The sequence below is a fragment of the Ursus americanus genome, chromosome 20, assembly GCF_024610735.1.
Source record: "Ursus americanus isolate L20-20 chromosome 20, mUrsAme1.1.p, whole genome shotgun sequence".
NCBI classification, from domain to species: Eukaryota; Metazoa; Chordata; class Mammalia; order Carnivora; family Ursidae; genus Ursus; species Ursus americanus.
The window spans coordinates 32,910,563-32,930,696 of NC_142146.1; the positions used below are offsets into that span (position 1 = coordinate 32,910,563).

The following is a 20,134-nucleotide window of genomic DNA, read 5'->3' on the forward strand; positions in this document are numbered from 1 at the left end:
AGGTGCCGGTCCGCGATTCCGCCTGCTCCCCCATGCAGGTGGCTACCGCTTCCCGGCGCCCGAACGCAGCGGCTCCCTCCCCCTTCCGTTCATCTTCCGATATCTGTGCGCAGTTTCACGTCTCCCCGCTTCGTACGTCAATAGCGCTGGAGATGTTCATTTGTAGAGATCATGTATCTTCCTGCGTCTCAGGCTGATTCCGTGGATGTTCAGGCTGGTCTGGTACCTATCCAGCTCGACTCAGGGGACCAGCTGAAAAACGGGTCCCCTACTCCTCCGCCATCTTAACTCCTCCCGCCGCAAATATCATTCTTAATGGGGAAAAACTGAAAGCCTTTCCCTTAAGATCAGAAACATGACAAGGATGCCCACTTTCGCCATTATTATTCAACATAGTACTAGAAGTCCTTGCAACAGCAATCAGACAACAAAAAGGGATAAAAGGTATCCAAATCGTCAAAGAAGTCAAACTGTCTCTCTTTGCAGATGACATGATACTGTATGTGGAAAACCCAAAAGACTCCACCCCCAAATTACTAGAATTTATAGAGCAATTCAGTAATGTGGTGGGATACAAAATCAATGTTCAGAAATCAGTTGCATTTCTATACAGGAACTTTGAGACTGAAGTAAGAGAAATTAGGGAATCAATTCCATTTACAATAGCACCAAAAATCACACGTTATCTTGGAATTAACCAGAGACGTAAAGGAACTATATTCTAAAAACTACAGATCACTCTTGAAAGACATTGAAGAAGACAAAAAAAGACAGAAAAATATTCCATGCTCATGGATAGGAAGATAAACTCAGTTAAAATGTCTATGCTACCCAGAGCAATCTACACTTTCAGTGCCATCCCGATCAAAATACCAATGATATTTTTCAAGGAGCTGGAACAAATAGCCCTTAAATTTGTGTGGAACCAGAAAAGGCCCTAAATCGCCAAGGAATTGTTGAAAAGGAAAAACGAAGCTGGGGGCATCACATTGCCAGATTTCAAGCTACACTACAAAGCTGTGATCACAAAGACAGCATGGTACTGGCACAAAAACAGACACATAGACCAATGGAACAGAATAGAGAACCCAGAAATGGACCGTTGGCTCTTTGGGCAACTAATCTTTGACAAAGCAGGAAAAAACATCCAGTGGAAAAAAGACAGTCTCTTCAATAAATGGTGCTGGGAAAATTGGACAGCTACATGCAAAAGAATGAAACTTGGCCACTCTCTCACACCATACACAAAGATAAACTCTATAGTCTTTTTTGATGACTGTCATTCTAACAGGTGTGAGGTGATACCTCATTATATTTTTGAACTGCATTTTCTTGACGAAATGTTGAGCATCCCTGAGTCATGTTGAGCATCTTCTGATGAACTACTGGGCATCTGTGTGTCTTTAGAAAAATGTTTATTTAGATCCTCTGCCCATTTTTTAATCATATTTTTTGGGGGGCTATTGAGTTGTATGACTTCTTTATGTATTTTGGATATACACCCCTTATCAGATATATAATTTGCTAATATTTTCACCCATTCAGGAGGTTGCCTTTTTATTTTGTTGATGATTTCCTTTGCCGTGCAGAAGCTTTTTTAGTTTAATGTAGTGTCACTTTATTTTTGCTTTTGTTACCTTTGTTTTTGGTGTCATATCCAAAAAAATCATTCCCAAGATGATATCAAGGAGCTTACTTCCAATATTTTCTTCTAGCAGTTTTGTGGTTTTATTACATTCAGGTTTTTTAAAATATTTTTTATTCATTTATTTGAGAGAGAGAGCATGAGCAGGGGGAGGAGCAGAGGGAGAGGGAGAAGCAGACTTCCCGCTGAGCAGGGAATCCGACACAGGGCTCGGTCCCAGGATGCTGGGATCATGACCTGAGCCAAAGGCAGACATTTAACCAAGTGAGCCACCCATGTGCCCCATATTCAAGTTTTTATTTTTTTATTTAAAGATTTTATTTATTTATTTGACAGAGATAGAGACAGCCAGCGAGAGAGGGAACACAAGCAGGGGGAGTGGGAGAGGAAGAAGCAGGCTCACAGCGGAGGAGCCCGATGCGGGGCTCGATCCCGTAACACCGGGATCACGCCCTGAGCCGAAGGCAGACGCTGAACCTCTGTGCCACCCAGGCGACCCCCATATTCAAGTTTTTAATACATTTTTGAGTTGATTTTTGTGTATTGTGTAAGATAGTGGTCCAGTTTCATTCTTTGGCGTGTGGCTATCAGTTTTTCCAACACCATTTTTGAAGAGACTGTCCTTTCTCCGTTTTATGTCCTTGGCTCCTTTGTCCTACATCAATTAACCATATATATGTGGGTTTACTTCTGGGCTCTCTATTCTGTTTCATTGATTTGTGTGTCTGTTAATATGCCAATACCACAGTGTTTTGATGACTGTAGTTTTATAGTATATTTGGAAATCAAGTAGCGTGATGCCTCCAACTTTTTTTCTTGTTGCTCAGTATTGCTTTGCTATTCATGGTCTTTTGTCATTCCATACAAATTTTAGGACTGTTTGTTCTCTTTCTGTAAAAAGTGCTATTGGAATTTTTATAGGGATTGCACTGAATCTGTAGATTGGTTTGAGTAATATTAACAATGTTAATTCTTCCACTCCATGAACATGAACTGTCTTTGCATTTATGTGTGTTTTCTCAGTTTCTTTCATCAGTGTCCTGTAGCTTTCAGTGTACAAGTCTTTTACTTCCTTGGTTAATTCCCAGGTATTATATTTTTTGAGGATGTAGCTGTAAATGTTAATTTACCTTTCTGCTACTTCCTATTAATTTTTGTATCCTGCAACTATACAGAGTTTATTAATCCTAACAGTTTTTTTGGTGAGTCTTTAGGGTTTTCTGTATATGTCATCTCAGAGTTAACAGTTTTACTTCTACCCTTTACAATTTGGATGCCTTTTCTTTCTTTTTCTTGCCTAATTGCCCTGGCTAGGGCTTCCGGTACTATCTTGAGTAAAAATGGTGAGAGTGGGTACTTTTGACTTGTTCTGGATCTTATAGGAAAAGCTTTCAGCTTTTCACCATTGAATATGAAGTTAGCTGTGGGCTTGTCATATATGGCCTTTATTATGTGGAGGGATAATCCCTCTGTACCCACTTTGTTGAGAGTTTTTATCATACACGGATGTTGAATTTTATCAGATGCTTTTTCTACATCTATTGATATGACTGTATGATTTTTATCCTTCATTTCATTAATGTGGTGCATTGCATTGATTGATTTTCAGATGTTGAGCCTTCCTTGCATCCCTGGAATAATTCCCACTTTATCATGGTGTATGATCCTTTTAATGTATTGTTGAATTTGAGTTGCTAATATTTTGTTGAGGATTTCTTAATCTATGTTCATCAGAAATATTGGCCTGTAATTTTCTCATGATGTCCTTCTTTTATTATCAGGGTAATACTGGCCTCGTAAAATGGGTTTAGAAGTATTCTCTAATCTATTTTTTTGGAAGAGTTTGAAAAGGATTAGTCTTAATTCTTTTTTTAAGATTTTTATTTATTTGAGAGAGAGAGAGAGAAAGAGAGCAAGTGAGCACAAGCAGCGGGAGCAGGCAAGGGAGAAGCAGGCTCCTCACTGAGCAGAGAGCCCAATGTGGGGCTCGATCCCAGGACCCCGAGACTATAACCTGAGCCAAAGGCAGATGCTTACCCAACTAAGCCACCCAGGAGCCCCAGTATTAATTCTTTTTGAATGTTTGGTATAATTCACCAGCTAACCCATTTGGTCCTGGACTTTTGTTTGGTGGGTGGTTTTGAATACTGATTCAGTCTCCTTACAAGTATTCATTCTCTTCAGTTTTTCTTTCTTCATGGTTCGATCTTGGGATATTGTATGTTTCTAGGAATTTATCCCCTCTGGTTCTCAAATTTGTTGGTGTATAATTGTTCACAGTAGTCTTTTATAATTGTTTGTATTTCTGTGGTATTGTTTCTAACTATTATCACTTTCAGTCTGTGCATGTCATTACATCTAATGTGTCTCACTTTAGGCAGCATATAGATGTGTCTTGTTTTCTTTTCCATTCTGCCACTCTGTCTTTTGATTACAGAATGTATTTCATTTACATTTAAAGTAATTATTGATAGATGTATAGTTACTGACGTTGTTAATTTTTTCTTGCTCTTTTGTAGTTCCTCTGTTCCTCCTTCTCATGATCTCTTCCTCTGTGGTTTGATGACTTACTTTTGGGTATGCCTAGATTGCTCTCTATCTTTTATGTATCTACTGTATGTTATTCCTGATTTTCTGTCATTTCTGATTTTGTTTGAGTCCTCTCTTTTTCCTTATTTTGTGAGTCTAGCTAAAGGTTTGTCAATTTTTTTTTATCTTTGCAAAGAACTAGCTCTTGGTTTCCTTTATGTTTTCTAACTTTTTAGTCTTTTTCATTTTTTTCCACTCTAATATTTGGTATTTCTTTCCTTCTACTAACTTTGGGCTTCATTTGTTCTTTTTCTGATTCCTTCAGGTGTTAAGTTCGTTTATTTGAAATTTTTCTTTTTTTCTCAATGTAGGCATTTATCACTATGAATTTCCCTCTTAAAACTGCTTTTGCTGTATCCTGTAAGTTTTGGTGTGTTGTTTTTCATTTTTATATTTGTCTCAAAGCATTTTTTGCTTTCTCTTGATTTCTTCTTTGAACCATTGATTATTCAATAGCATGTTATTTAATCTCCACACATTTGTGAATTTCTTGGTTTTTCTAATAGTTGGTGTCCAGTTTCATACAATTATGGTCAGGAAAGACGCCTGAGGAGTGCCTGGGTGGCTCATTCGGTTGAGCATCAGATTCTTGGTTTGGGCTCAGGTCATGATCTCATGGGTGGTGGGATACAGCCCGAGTGGGGCTCTGCACTCAGCAGGGAGTCTGCTTGAAGATTCTCCTTCTGCCCTTGCCCCCACTTGCTCACTTGCTCACTCATGCTCTCTAAAATAATTGTCTTAAAAAAAAAAAGATGCTTAATGATATTATTTCAATCCTCTTAAATTTATTGAGACTTGTTGTTACCTAACATGATGGAGGATATTCCCTGTGCACCTGAGAATGTTTATTCTATTGCTTTTGGATGAGATGTTCTGTGTATATCTGTTAAGTCTATCTGATTTAACATGTCATTTAAAGTTTATGTTTCCATATTGATTTTCCTTTTGGATAATCTATCCACTGGTGAAAGTGGGATAGTAAAGTCCCCTATTCTTATTTTATTGCTATTTCTCCATTTTAGGTCTGGTAATATTTGCTTCATGCATTTAGCTGTTGCTGTATTTTAAGTGCATAAATACTTAGAAATATGTCGTTTTGTTGTATTGACTCTTTTATATCATTATGTAATGCCCTTTGTCTCTTATTACAGTCTTTGTTTTAAGGTCTTTTGTCTAATGTAAGTGTAGCTACTCCAGCTTTCTTTTGGTATCCACTTGCTTGGAATATCTTTTTCCATCCCTTCACTTTAAGTCTGTGCATATCTTTACAACTAAAGTGTCCCTCTTTAGGCAGCATATGGATAGGTCTTGTTTTCTTATCCATTCTGCCACTCATCTTTTCATTAGAGAATGTATTCCATTTATATTTTAAGTAATTGACAAGTATATAGTTACTGCCATTTTAATTGTTTTCTTGCTCTTTTTTAGTTTCTCTGTTCCTTTTTTCTTTTCATGCTCCCTTCTTCTGGTTTTTTGAATTTCTTTAGTGATATGCTTAGATTCCTCTCTTTATCTTTTATGTATCTACCATGGTTATTGCTTTGTAGTTACCATGTGGCTTACATATAACAACTTATACTAAAAACAGTCTATTTTAAATTATAATAACCTAAGTTTGAACACATTCTAAAGCTCTCATTTTTATTCTGCCCCCTACATTTTATGTTTTAGATATTACATTTTACATCTTTTTATCTTGTGTTTCTCATGACTAATAATTTATAGTTCTTTTTACTACATTTGTCTTTTAATCCATCACTTTCATTATATATTTACCTTTACCAAAGAGACTTCTATTTTTTTTGTTATTAATTAGCATCCTTTCTTTTCAGCTTAAGAGTAGTCTCTTTAACATTTCTTGTAAGCCTGGTTTTAGTTGTGATGAACTCCTTTAGTTTTACTTGTTTGAAAGACTCCATCTCTCCTTCAATTCTGAATGACAACTTTGCCAAGCAGAGTAGTAGTGATGGAAATTTCTGTCAGCACTTTATTTATTTTTTTTTTTAAAGATTTTATTTATTTATGTGACAGAGAGACAGCCAGCGAGAGAGGGAACACAGCAGGCGAGTGAGAGAGGAAGAAGCAGGCTCCTAGCGGAGGAGCCCGATGTGGGACTCGATCCCGGAACGCCGGGATCACGCCCTGAGCCGAAGGCAGACGCTTTAAACGACTGCGCTACCCAGGCGCCCCCTCTGTCAGCACTTTAAATATATTATGACACTTTCTTCTGGCCTGCAAAGTTTCTGCTGAAAAATCTGCTGATAATCTAACGGGGGCTCCTCTGTACATAACAAGTTCTTTTCCTCTTGCTGCTTTTAAGATTTTCCCCTTCTCTTTAACTTTTGACACTTTAATTGTAATGTTCTTGGTGTGGGCCTTGTTGGAATCCTAGTATTTGGAACTCTTTGGGTTTCCTGGGTCTGGGTGTCTGTTTCCTTCCCCATGTTATGGAAATTTTTAGCCATTGTTTCTTCAAATAAATTTTCTGCCCCTTTCTCTCTTTCTTCTCCTTTTGGAAGCCCCATAATATGAATACTAGTTCACTTAATATTGTCACATAAGTCCCTTAAACTGTCTTCACATTTTTACATTCCTTTTTCCCTTTGCTACTCTGATTATTTGAGTTCCACTGCCCTGTATTCAAGTTTACTGATCCTTTCTTCTGTTTTATCTAGTCTGCTATCAAACTCCTCTCATGTGTTTTCCATTTCAGGTATTGTATCCTTCAGCTCTGTGACTTCTATTTGATACATTCTTATATTTTCAATCTCTTTGAGTTCTCACTGGGTTCATCCATTCATCTCCCAAGTTTGGTGAGCATCTTTGTGACCATTATTTTGAATTCTTTATTAGGTAAATCACCTAACTCACTTTTATTAAGGATTTTTTTCTGAGGTTTTATCTTGTTTTTTAGTTCAGAATATATTTTTTCTGTTTCTTCATTTTGCTTGACTGTGTTGGTTTCTATGCATTAGATAAAATGGTCACCTCTCCAAGTCTTGAAGAGCAGCCTCATGCAATAGTGAATCTTATTGTTCAACCCTGCCCTAGCTATTGTCTTTTAAACCTTTGAATTATCCAAGCACCCTATTTTATTTTAAACAGCTTCCAGTAGTGGAGGTTGTGCCAAGAGCTTTCATTGTCCCAAAGGGGAGGATTTCAGCACCTAAATGCAGGCTCACTGTCATCTTTTTAAAGTATGCACATATATGCATACAGTCCTGTGGAACCACAAACATAAGCTCTACTGACCACCAGAGCTAGGCAATCTGGAAGTTTCTCCTAGGCAGTAGTCCCAAAAAGTTGGGGCATCATGCAAGTGCAGATGCTCCTTTCTAAAAGATACCAGCAAGCTGGAGCAAGACAAAGGGAGAGCACAAAGATGGCATGCACTGGCCTCCATTCCATAAAAGTAACTCCAAACCTTTTGGACTAAAACTCCAACACAAGCAAATAGCCCTCTTTCACAGAAAGCCTGGGGGCTTGTCTGTGCAGTACCCTGAGTATAGTAGCCTGCCAAGAACTCTTATCTCCTATTGTTACAGTCCCATGGGGCCCAGGAATACAAGCCCCCCGGCCATGAGAGCTAGGCTATCAGTGAGTGTCCCCTAGGTGGCAGCTGCAAATACCAGGCAGGGCTCCGGACATGAAAACAGGGCATCAGGTGTGTGTAAAATCTCACTCCAGGTGATACTGGCACTCTATAGTGCAGCTGAGGTGGGAAAGTGAAGATGGTATCCACCACCCTTTGTCCCCAGAGGGTACCTGAGGAGGCCCCTAGATGTGTGTTAAATTAGATGCCTACCCCTAGGCCAAGGCTTTAAGATAAGGAAATGAGCCTCTTTCACAGAAAGTCTGGGTGCCCATTGGTTGCTTCTGCACTGGTCCCTGGGGGGGTGAGTCCAAGCACACAAGCCCTTTAAGAGCCATTTCTCACTTCACTATAGCCTTGTGGGTCTCATGGACACAAGCTCTGTTGGTTTCCAAAGCTAGATGTTTTAGGGAGTCATCTTTTAGTTGCAGGTCTTAAAAGTTATGGGGCCCAGTGTGAGATTCACACCCTTCACTCCTTGGAAGAAGTTCAGGTTTTAAGTTCCTTCCTGATTGCGGGTCACCATGACAGAGGGGAATTATAGTGAGATTGTATCTCAGTCTGTCCTACCCACATAGATGTGGGCTTTTTCTTGTTTGCCGATGTGTAGGAGTCACTCAGCTAGTTTTAAGGGTTCTTTTCAGAGGAAATTGCTCCATATAAGCTGTTGATTTGGTGTATCTGTGGGAGAAAGTCTGTTTAGGATCTTCTTACATCACCATCTTGAATCAGAGCTCTGAAATTAATATCATGAAGAGGTACCTGCACTCCCATGTTCATTGCAGCATATTCACAGTAGCCAAGATATGGAATCACCCTAAATGTCCCTCAGTGGATAAACGGATAAAGAAAGTATGTTGTACACTAGAATATTATTCACCCTTTAAATTAAAGAAGGAAATCCTGTCATTTGCAATGACATGGATGAACCTGGAGTACACCATGCTAAATGAAATAAGGCAAGCACAGAGAGACAAATACTGCATGATCTCACTTATATATAGAATCTAAAAATAGTCAAACACAAACAGGCATAGAGTAGAATTTTGGTTAGCCGGGGCTGAGGGGAGAAGGAAATGGGGAAGTGCTAGTCAAAGGTACAAAGTTGCAGTTAGGATGAAACAGACAACAACTATAGTTAATACTGTATTGAATACTGGAAATTTGCTAAGAGAGTAGATTTCAGGTCCTCTCATTCCCCTTGCCCCAAAAATGATAACTAAGTGAAGGATGGTATGTTGTTTTACTGTCATAATTGTTTCACTATATATTAAATTATATTAAATTATCTTATTGTATACCTTAAATACAATTTTTACTTAAAACATTAAAAAATTATTTTAAAAAAATCTAGCCACAGTAAAAATGTAGAGAAACATAAAATTAATTGTAATTATGTATCTTATTTAACCCAATATATCTGAAATATTTGAATATGTAATCAATATAAAAATATTGATGTTTTAGTTTTTTCATATTAAGTCTTCAAAATCTATTGTATATTTACACTTAAAGATACCTCAAATTGGACTAGTCAGGGTGCCTGGGTGGCTCAGTTGGTTAAGTGTCTACCCTCAGTTCAGGTCATGATCCCAGGGTCCTGGGATCAAGTCCCACATTGGTCTCCCTGCTCAGCAGGGAATCTGCTTCTCCCTCTCCCTCTGCCCCTACCCCTGCTCATGCTTGCTCTCATTCTCGCTCACTCTCAAATAAATAAAATCTTTTTTAAAAAATTGAACTAGCCATATGTGGACAGTGGCTACCATATTTGACCATGCAGATGTGAATAAGAGGAGTTCCAGAAAAAGAATGGATAAGGATAAAAAGAGGCAGGGAAGAAATAAAATAATTTAAGGTTTCCAAGAACTAAAGGATAGTAGTTTCCAAATTGAGTAGGCTCTCAGAAAGCCCAACAAAATAGATGAATTAGACCCAGACCAGGATACTTCGTCATGATTTTTCAAAACACCAGGGACCCAGAGAAACATCTATATGCTTTAAAGAAAAAAAAAAAAAAACAGGTTATTACAGTCAAAGGATCAGATATCAGCATGGCTTTAGACTTTTCAAAAACAATGGATAGATAGAAGACAGTGAATCATTGCCTTTAAAATTCTGAAGGAAGAGCACCACCAAAGTATAATTCTATAACAAGCCAAAATATCAACCAAGTTAGGAGGTAGATAAAAGATATTTTCAACCATCCAAGATCTCAAAAAAGTTACCTGCCATGCTCCCTTTTTCAGGAAGCTACTGAAAGGTGTGTTACACCTAACAAGGAAGTCAACCAAGAATGAGGAAAGTGTGAAATACAAGAAATGGGAGAAAGGTGAAAGGAATCCCTGGGATGAAACTGTGAACCCAGCCTAGAAAACAAGCAGTCCAAGTTAGAATAGGTCGGAAGGAAGCAAGAAAGACTTCATCAAGAAAATCCAGTTGATAGAATCCTAATGAGACTGATTATGGATGTAGAAAACTGGCAGATGTGGGCGTTGAATAGTAACACATACACAGAAATCTATGCAAATAAGAGATAAATAAAAAATAGAGTTATAAACTCTGAATGTTGAGTAATTTATATTATGAGGTCCAGAAGGGCATATAGGTAAAGTGGAATGAGAGAGATAAAAGAGCTAAAACTTCATCTTTCATAGTATGAAATTAATATACAGTTCTTAAAACTGAAATGTAAGGAAGGGGTAATATAGGCATCTTATCTTAAAATATTAATATAAAAAATAATCAGGTGTTGAAAGTATCTGATTCTGGGTAAGGGAAGATAAAGGGAAGAAGGGATCTGCCTTTTTCTAACAAATTTTATAAAACTGTATTTCTCTAAGTCTCAAGTATACACATACCTAACTTATTTTAAAAGAAACATGAGCAGTAATAAATCTGGATGAATAAAAGGACCTTTTCCAGGCCATTGCTAATGAACATCCTTATCTCCTAGCATTGAGTATTGGTTCCGCTGCATGGATGTGGATGGGGATGGTGTACTCTCCATGTACGAGCTAGAGTACTTCTATGAGGAGCAGTGTGAACGGATGGAAGCCATGGGCATTGAGCCCTTGCCATTCCATGATTTGCTGTGCCAGATGCTTGACCTGGTGAAGCCAGCCACCGATGGTAAGACTGAGTAAAAGACCATTTGTACTTTTCACCTATGTAACAGAGTGGGGCATTTAATCCCGGATTGTCCTACATTATTTCACTTCCAGAGTCTTCCATACTGGCTTCCCAAATACAGAAATAGTATGGAACCAACAATTGATGGCAAATCCTATTTAAGAAATTTTTCCATAGAGGGGCGCCTTGGGTGGCTCTGTCAGTTAAGCATCCAACTCTTCTTGATTTTGGCTCAGGTCATGATCTCAAGGTCATGAAATCGAGCCCCAAGTGGGGCTCCATGCTCAGTGGGGAGTCTGCTTGAGATTGTCTCTCTCCTCCCTGTGCCCTGGCCCACTGCACTCTCAAATAAGTAAATCTCTAAAAAAAAAAAAAAAAAAAGTCAACAGAAAGCAGATTAGTGATTGCCCAGAGCTCGAGGTAAGGGGAGTTAGGGAAGGTCTGCTTGATGGTTATAGAGTTTCCTTTTGAGGTGAAGAAATGTTATGGAACTCAGTAGTAGTGATGGTTGCACAACATTGTGAATGTACTACAAGCCATGGAATTATACACTAAAATGGTTAAAATGGTGAATTTTATGTCAGTTTTACCTCAAAAAAAAAGGGATCTTGTATAATAAAATTAGCATATACATATACTTTTAAACTTCAATATAAGACTTTTTCATTTGCCAAAACAGTTCTTGAAATTTACTGGATTTGTTTTTACATAGGCAAAATAACACTACGAGATCTGAAGAGATGCAGAATGGCACACATCTTTTATGACACTTTCTTTAATCTGGAGAAATACCTAGACCATGAACAGAGAGATCCCTTTGCGGTCCAGAAGGTACTGGTTTTAACTTCTATTTGAGGGCTGCAGTATCAGGGGTTGTGTGCTACAGATAAAAATGATCTCTGCCTATAGGAATTTTGTATTTAAAGAGATAACATTTAAAACATTCCGTCGCACACTGAAAAGAGAAAAATGGACCCAGTTGTGGACCTCTCCCCACAACTAATCTCCATCTGCCTGTCACTGAGTGAATTATAACATTTTTTCAAGTGTTTGTGATCTTTGTACATGACTATCACTGTGAAGTCATTCTACACCTGAATAGAGATAAGCTCCCTTCCCCATACACAAAAATCTGTGGACCCTCAAAAAACCCTGAACATCATATAGTCTATGTCCAGAAAAGGGGGGAGCAGAATATCAACACTTCCCTTCTAGTCCCTTGTTTAAAAAGTAAAAATTATGTTGACAGAAAAGGACTGTTTCCATTGGTCCTGCAGGAGTACTTGAACTACAGGAAACTTGCCCAGTCTTTTCTTTTTCTTCCACATGTTGACCTAAATAGTAGTAAGAATACAAAGATCACCTTCTAAAAACAAATACCCTGCACCTGATCTTGGGGCATATCAAGGCACATTATCACTCGCTTAAAGTCAAAATTATGTTTCATTGACTCAAAGGTGCCCATTATTTTATATACTTTTAACCAAACAAAAAAATTGCCATTGTAAGTAAATCTAAGATGTGTCCAGTTTCAAAGATGTTAAAAGGATGGGGTAGGGGTTCTTAAATGTATTAAAGATCATAACACATCGTATGGTCAATATTAGGTATTTGCATTCTTTTGGCATAATTAACCTTACATCTGAGGGCAGTGCAAACTCATCTTAATCATGGAAAAACATTTTACCTGGAATATATAATCCAAGATACTGTCCATATTGTAGAAAGAAAAGAAAATGTATAGCCTTTTCCCCCTTCATTTCTTCTATTTGTGTTATCAATTTAACCTTCAATTTTACTTTATAAGAGGTGACAGTATATCAAAATTTCTTCTGATCTGCAAAGAACATTTTTAGTCAGAAAGTGCTCAATAAATTCCAGACACTGTGTTGAAGAGACATATGGTCAAATAGAGATTAAAAAGAACAAAAAGTAGCCATCAAGCATATACAGTATAGCAAAGAAGTGATTTGGGAGAAGAAGGGCTGTTTCCAGGAAGGTAGCACAGATGACATGGTATCTGAGCTGGCTTTTACAGAAGCCATAAAAATGTGCCAGAGGAAGGGGGTGTATTTCAGGTGGGCATATGCAAAAACCTCAAGTCACTCCAGATAGCTGCTGTGCAAAATGCCAGGGAGAAGGGCCTAGGGAAAGGTCTCTGACTTAAGGCAAAAGAATCTAGACCTAAAGAATTAGCTACCGAGGAGTTCACTATAATTTTGTGATTGGAGGCACAGAAATCACTTTAGGAGTGTTACTTTTAGCACCTCTTTTAACACGTTAAGATGAAACATTTTCGGGTAGGTCATCACAAATGCTGTATATAACTAAAGAAAACCTATCTCTAATTCTTTGTCTTTGATTATTTTTGTTTCGTGTCCTCTGCAAACAGGATGTTGAGAATGAGGGGCCTGAGCCTTCTGACTGGGACAGGTTTGCAGCTGAGGAATATGAGACTCTTGTTGCCGAGGAATCTGCCCAAGCACAGTTCCAGGAAGGGTGAGTGAGTCTCCCTGGTCTTGTAGAACTTTTTTTTAACAGGGGTAACTGTATCAGGAATATTAAAACCACCTTAAAAAATCAAACTAGTAATTCTTATTTTTGAATATCATAAAAACGAGTGATTATAATCAACTTTGGTTGAAAGACTGTTTTCCCAGCAGTCTTCTCTTCCCTTCTTCACTAATTTCCTGAAAACTCTTCTCATGTCCCATTTCCTTTCATGGAGTTGTACTTTTCAGTGGAAGCTAAGATTATTGTGGAGTCATACATACTACAAGCCCTGTAAATACAGGATGAGGCTGAAAGAACTGAAGCTTTTTTAAATAATAAAGATGATCATGTTTAAAACAAATCTTTACCATATATGGTTTTGTGCATTCAACCCTGAACAAGAAGTTACTTCTACATGGATTTTATAGTAGGATATAACTACATAAAGGGACCATGGTAAGAAATTATCCAAGACTTTCACTGCTTAGAACATTTCAGCAACTTTATAATTTGTTGGCTTTTTCCATCTTCTTCTCTGGAATTCTTTAGCAGTTCCTCTAAGGCTCTTAATTAATCCTTATTATTAATGTAATACATTTTTTGAGTAGGTAATATATTCGTATGTTTTAATATTCAAAGAAACAAAAGGATAAATAGTGAAGTTTCCTGCTGCCCATTTTTCCCTCCCAGAAGCAATCACTGTGGTCATTTTCTTATGTACCTTTCCAAAGACACTCTCTATCCCATTCTGTCTCTCTCTCTCTCTCTCTCACACACACACACACACACACACACACACACACATATGCATATACGTGTGTATATATAAAAAAGCAAATACGGGGGACCTGGATGGCTGTCAGTTAAGCATTCAACTCTTGATCTCAGCTCAGGTTTCAATCTCAGGGTCGTGAGTTCAAGCCCCGCACTGGGCTCCGTGGTGGGCTTGGAGCCTACATTAAAAAAAAAAAAAATACACATATACATTCTTACATTTCTTTTTTCCCTTACACATATGTAGCATATTACAGTCATTGTTTGATGCCTGGCTTTTTCTATACCTGTATGAAGTTTCTGTTACACAAGGTGAATAAGGTCTAGAGATCTGCTGTACAATGTTGTACCTATAGTTAAAAATATGGTATTATGCATTTTAAAACATTAAGAGAATAAAGCTCATGTTAAGTCTTCCTACAAAATACAGGAATAACAAGGAAATTTTTGGAGGTGATGGGTATGTTTAGTACCTTGTAGTATCACAGATGTACGCATATGTCAAAACTGATCAAAATGTACTCATTAAATGCATGCAATTTTTCATGTAACAATTAAACATAAAAACAATAACAAAGATTGGGAAAACAGTATGATAAACCAAAAACACTTGTATTTTATTATTACTAAGGTATAAATGAGGCTTCACAAATATTTTGGGGGCCTTGAGTGCATGAAAAAGTTAAAAAAACAATAAATTGGAGATTATTCCATAAATGTATCTAATGGATGTTCTAAGTTTTTACAGCTGCACAATATTCTACCATATAGTTATACCATTATTAGAATAGTTATGCCACTATTAGAAATATAACGTTCTGGTGAATAATCTTATATACCTGTCATTTTATACATATATAGGACAAATTTCCAGAAGTATAGCAAACAGCATACTTGCAAAAACATAGGATTTTAGAGAAACCCACAAGAAATAACGCAGACTCCCAAAACTAGCAACAGTGGGGAGCCATTTCTACCTCTAAGCCTAAAAGGACAAGGAGATAAAACCATCATCAGAACCCAAAGAGAGTAAGTCTATGGAAAGAGTCAGCTGACAGGACTTATAACCTTCAGTAATGAAATTTTGGCAAACCAGCTAAGAGGTATTAGAATAAATACCCAATTTCACTTCCCTTCTATTGCTTGGTATCCTGCTGGCACTTCCCAATGGCTTCCAACAAGAAACCAGAAGATGAGACAACTAATTGATGTGGTCCAATTGTATCACCCTCCTGGTGCACAGAGCTAGGCAGAGAGTAGATCTAGAAGGATAAATATCAAATATCCTGCTCAGTGCATAAAGTCAAAGAGCCCTCTACAGAGATTGTACATCTCACACCTGTACCATTAAGTCTTCAATACCTTTTTGGAGAGTATTGAAGAAGCCGTCTCCAAACCACTTTCTTTAATTTAAAGATTTCTTTAATATGCTTAGCCACAAAACTGGGGTCTCATTTTTATGTCATTGACCCAGAAACCCATAAAAATCATTCATCATTCATTGATTATTTTAAGCCTGACTGAATCAGGCTTGAAGCAGACAGACAAGTAGATTCACAAGCATGATTTAAAGTTTTTGGCATTGAGCTTCCATAGTAGGAATTAGACTAAGTTTACTTATGAAGCAGCATCCCTACTGTTAAGAACACGTGTGGATGTTTAGAATAGATTGCCTCTAATTTTTCACTAATAGGAATATTAATAAAATTACCCTACATATACATAGTGCAATTCCATGTAAACATTAAAAATCATTTTGTGGGTATATATTTCTTGACTATCAAAGAAAAAGTAGAGATGTGGAGAAAGCCTTTAAAAGATCAAGAAAGATGGAATAACAACAAAAAGTATAAGAAAGAAAATTAGGTATACGTAAGGAAAACAACAGGAATCTAACTTATATGTATTAGACAACAGAGCAAATAGAACAAAAAAATTCTAAGATAATAAAAAGCTCTTTTTAAAATAAGACTTGAAATCTGAAAGGTCAGAAGTCACACCCTATCCAGAAAATTCTGATAATGATTGATTCTCCATATATGTGTTGAATTTGCCAGAATTCAAAGAAAAGTTTATTTGGGTTTTTTTTCCATTTTTAAAAAATTCAAGTTATCAGACAAGGGGCAAAAAAAATCACCCTTGCCTCAGATACCTCCATAGTAAAAATGAATACTGGAAGACCATGAAACAACATATACGACTTCTCAGAGAAAGAGATTCTATAACCCCAAATTTTGTTTTATTTTTTTTTTAAAGATTTTATTTATTTGAGAGAGAACAAGCAGGGGGAGCTGCAGAGGGAGATGGAGAAGCTGACCACACGCCAAGCAGGGAGCCAGACTTGGCGCTCGATCCTGGTACTTCAGGATCATGACCTGAGCTGAAGGCAGATGCTTAACTGACTAAGCTACCCAGGTGTCCCTATAACCCCAAATTTTATACTAATTCAAGATGACATTTAAGCATGAAAGCACAAATGGATATTTTCAAACATGTAAGAACTGAAGGGACTACAGCACCCATGAGCTCTTCTTTAAAAAGGACATATGGGGCGCCTGGGTGGCTCAGTTGTTAAGCATCTGCCTTCGGCTCAGGTCATGATCCCAGGGTCCTGGGATTGAGCCCCAAGTCGGGCTCCCTGCTCAGCGAGAAGCCTGCTTCTCCTGCTCCCACTCCCCCAGCTTGTGTTCCCTCTCTCACTCTCTTTCTCTGCCAAATAAATAAATAAAATCTTAAAAATAAATAAATCAATAAAAATAAAAAGGACATAATCATAAAACCAAGAACAAACCAAACCCAAATAAAGTGCCCAGAAATGGAGCAACTACTGTGGAAAATAAATAATAGATTCAATCCATTCAAATGCAGAAAGAAAAGAACAGAACATCTGGAAAAAAATAACATAACTAAAACTGGAACGTAGAGAAGAGGAAGAAATATATGTAAAACATCCTAGAAGTAACAACTTAAAGAGGAGAAAGAAAACTTGTGTGTAAATTTCATTGGCAAGGCCTCCATAGATATCCTTTGAAGCTGTGTAAGTCAAACTGAGGGTTTAGGAATACTAATTAAAATAAACACTTGAAAAACCAAAGCCGGGGGCACCTGGGTGGCTCAGTCCTTAAGCATCTGCCTTCAGCTCAGGGTGTGATCCTAGAGTCCTGGGATCGAGCCCCACATCAGGCTCTTCTGCTAGGAGCCTGCTTCTTCCTCTCCCACTCCCCCTGCCTGTGTTCCCTCTCTCGCTGGCTCTCTCTCCATCAAATAAATAAATAAAATCTTAACAAAAAAAAAAAAAAAAAGAAAAACCAAAGCCAGACTAAGTGTTCTAATTCAGTCGGAATACACACACAAAAGAACAACACAGACCACAAAGCATAAAGATGACAGAACTAAGGCAAGTATTTTTAGATAAGTGTGAACTGAAAAGGAATAAATTTGCTCATTAAAAGGATTCCATTTTAGAATGACAACAAAGGTTGAATTAAAAAAGAATGACACTCAAAAAAAGCTATGCATCGGATAGCAGATTTTTGAAACAAAAACTCCAGAAAAAAAATAAAAGTAATTGGAGCCTATTATTTGTAGCCATGGTAAAATATTCCCTGAAAATAGATAAAATACCTTTGTGGGTTTTGTCCATAGACCATGTACAAAATACATATTAGGCTACAAAACAAAACTACTGTGGACTTCTAAATAGTAACTACAGTTCAGACCAGCTTCTCATTTAAGGAGGTAGTCTGAAAGCATGCTGTCGCTTCAGTCTCTCACACCATTGAAAAATAAATGCAGAGTACTACTTAGGAAGAGAAATTTTCAGTGGACTGAAAGAAGGAAAACAATGGGACCAGATTGCAGAGGGAACCACAGCTTAGGTTCTCTGCAGGAGGATGGAGAAGATAATTGCTACAAATAAAGGAAGCAGCACTTAAGGGTGATCCATACCTGAATTTGACTGAAACCAAGAGCAAGAGGGAGACCAGAAGCAGCAGCATCCTGGTAGGTCAAACCTTTATATATCTCATCCTATCCCAAAAGGAAAGACAAAAAGCAAGAGTGTGGGATCTTGGAGCAAAGTACAACCACTGAAATAACCACACCAGCAGCATGGCCCATCCATCCCTTCATTCTCATTGAAAACAGTAGTAACCTCACATTGTTAAGCAGCCAATGCAAACAGAGGCAGCAGTCTGTTTCCAACTACACAGAAAAGTGGACAAATTATGCAAATATCAATAAAATACTCAACAAATGGAAAAACGTTCACCCTTGGAAGGAGACTCACTATAGCAATCACAACAAGACCTCAAGTTGAGTATATTAGCCATTTTTAGAGAGGTAAGGGAATATTGCACTCCTGAAACGAGACTGACCAGTTTCTTGGAAATTAAAAGAAGAAAATTTTAAATGAAAACACAGTCACTGGGCTGAATAATAAAAGGCACAGCTAAAAAGGTTTTGATTTGGGATATTGATTATGATACTGGGGTAAGAAATCCTTGCAGAAACCAGTAGAAATAATAGCCAGATAATTCCCAGAATTCTAGCTGTTTAAAAAAATAAATATACGCAGGGTTCAGCAAATTTTTCTTGGCCAGGTAGTGAATATTTTAGGTTTTACAGTTCTATCACAACTGCTTAGCTCTGGCATTGTGGTATGACAGTAGCCATAGATAACATGTAAGCAAATCAATGTGGCTGTTTTCCAATAAAATTTTAATACACCCTGAGATAAAAACTTCCTATCATTTTCACATGTCATGAAATATTCTTTTTTTTCAAATTTAAAAAAGCAAAACCATTCTTAGCTCACTGGGTTGTACCAAAAAAAGGTGGAGAGAGAGATCTGGCCCACAGACTGTAGTTTGCCAGTCCTGTACTAGAGTGAAATTTCAGATAAAGATATAATGAAGAACTGCAGATCTACCAGAGACAAAAAGCAGATTAAATATCGTTCAAATACTGCAAAAAAAAAAAAAATAACTTTGAATCTAGAATTCTATTTCTGTTTATATGTGAGGGCCCAATAAATACATTTTCAGACATCCAAAGATACAAAAAGTTTACCACCCAAAGACTATCTCTGAAAGAAGTATTAAGGGATATTCTTCAGCAAGAAGGTAAATGAATTCTAGTGGAATGCAAGAAGTAATTATGAGCAACAAAATTAGTAAAATTTATTCTTACAACTAAAATATTGATCACAGATATATTGTTAAGAGTAAAAGGAGGTCAGGATGATATACTATGAATCTTTATTACAGTGGAGAATATTGATACTGAAAAATTTATATTTCTCTAACAATGACTAGAGTTAAAGTATGTGTGTTAAAAATGTAAGGTTAATCACTAAGAGAATAAAAATGAAATGGAAAACTTTCTAATCAATTTTTAGAAAAAGACATTTGATTAAGTGGGGAAAAAATTAGTAAACTCAGTCTACTGAAAGACAAATGTGTTAATCAGCATTCTTTTGGTGGCAAGTGACCTAATCTCAACTCAAATTGCCATAAACAACAACAAAGATATTGGCATACAGAACTGTTAAGTCCAGGGGTAGTACTGACTTGAGAAACTCAGACTTTATCTCTTTCATCTCTTACATAATGCTTTCCTTTCATTTTTTCACTCTCAGCAAGTTTTTCATGTGTGGCAGCAAGATGATCACCTGATAGCTTCAAGTTCAAATAAAAGAGAAAATCCCTTTCCCCTAAGTTTCAAAGAAAACCTAGGATTTGTGTCTCTTTGACTCTAATTGGCTTAGTTTGGGTCCAGTCACTGAACCAATTCCTGAAGGAGTGAGGCCTAGAAGTAGGCTTGTACACGATACAGGTCCATCCAAACCATATGTTTTCCCAAGGGAAATTAGAAAATATGGCCATAAAAAAGAGGAATGCTATGCCAATAAA

General features: G+C 37.3%; 1 protein-coding gene across 7 annotated transcripts in view; it reads left to right on the forward strand.

Moving 5' to 3' along the window:
• The window catches only part of PPP2R3A (protein phosphatase 2 regulatory subunit B''alpha), a 205,041-nt gene that overhangs the window by 166,773 nt on the left and 18,134 nt on the right, over positions 1 to 20,134 (forward strand). For all 7 annotated transcript variants that reach the window (XM_045791823.2, XM_045791819.2, XM_045791820.2 and 4 more), the window contains 3 exons: positions 10,780 to 10,955; positions 11,668 to 11,786; positions 13,348 to 13,454. In XM_045791823.2, coding sequence (XP_045647779.2) covers positions 10,780 to 10,955; positions 11,668 to 11,786; positions 13,348 to 13,454 — 402 coding nt within the window. The remainder of the gene's footprint in view (positions 1 to 10,779; positions 10,956 to 11,667; positions 11,787 to 13,347; positions 13,455 to 20,134) is intronic.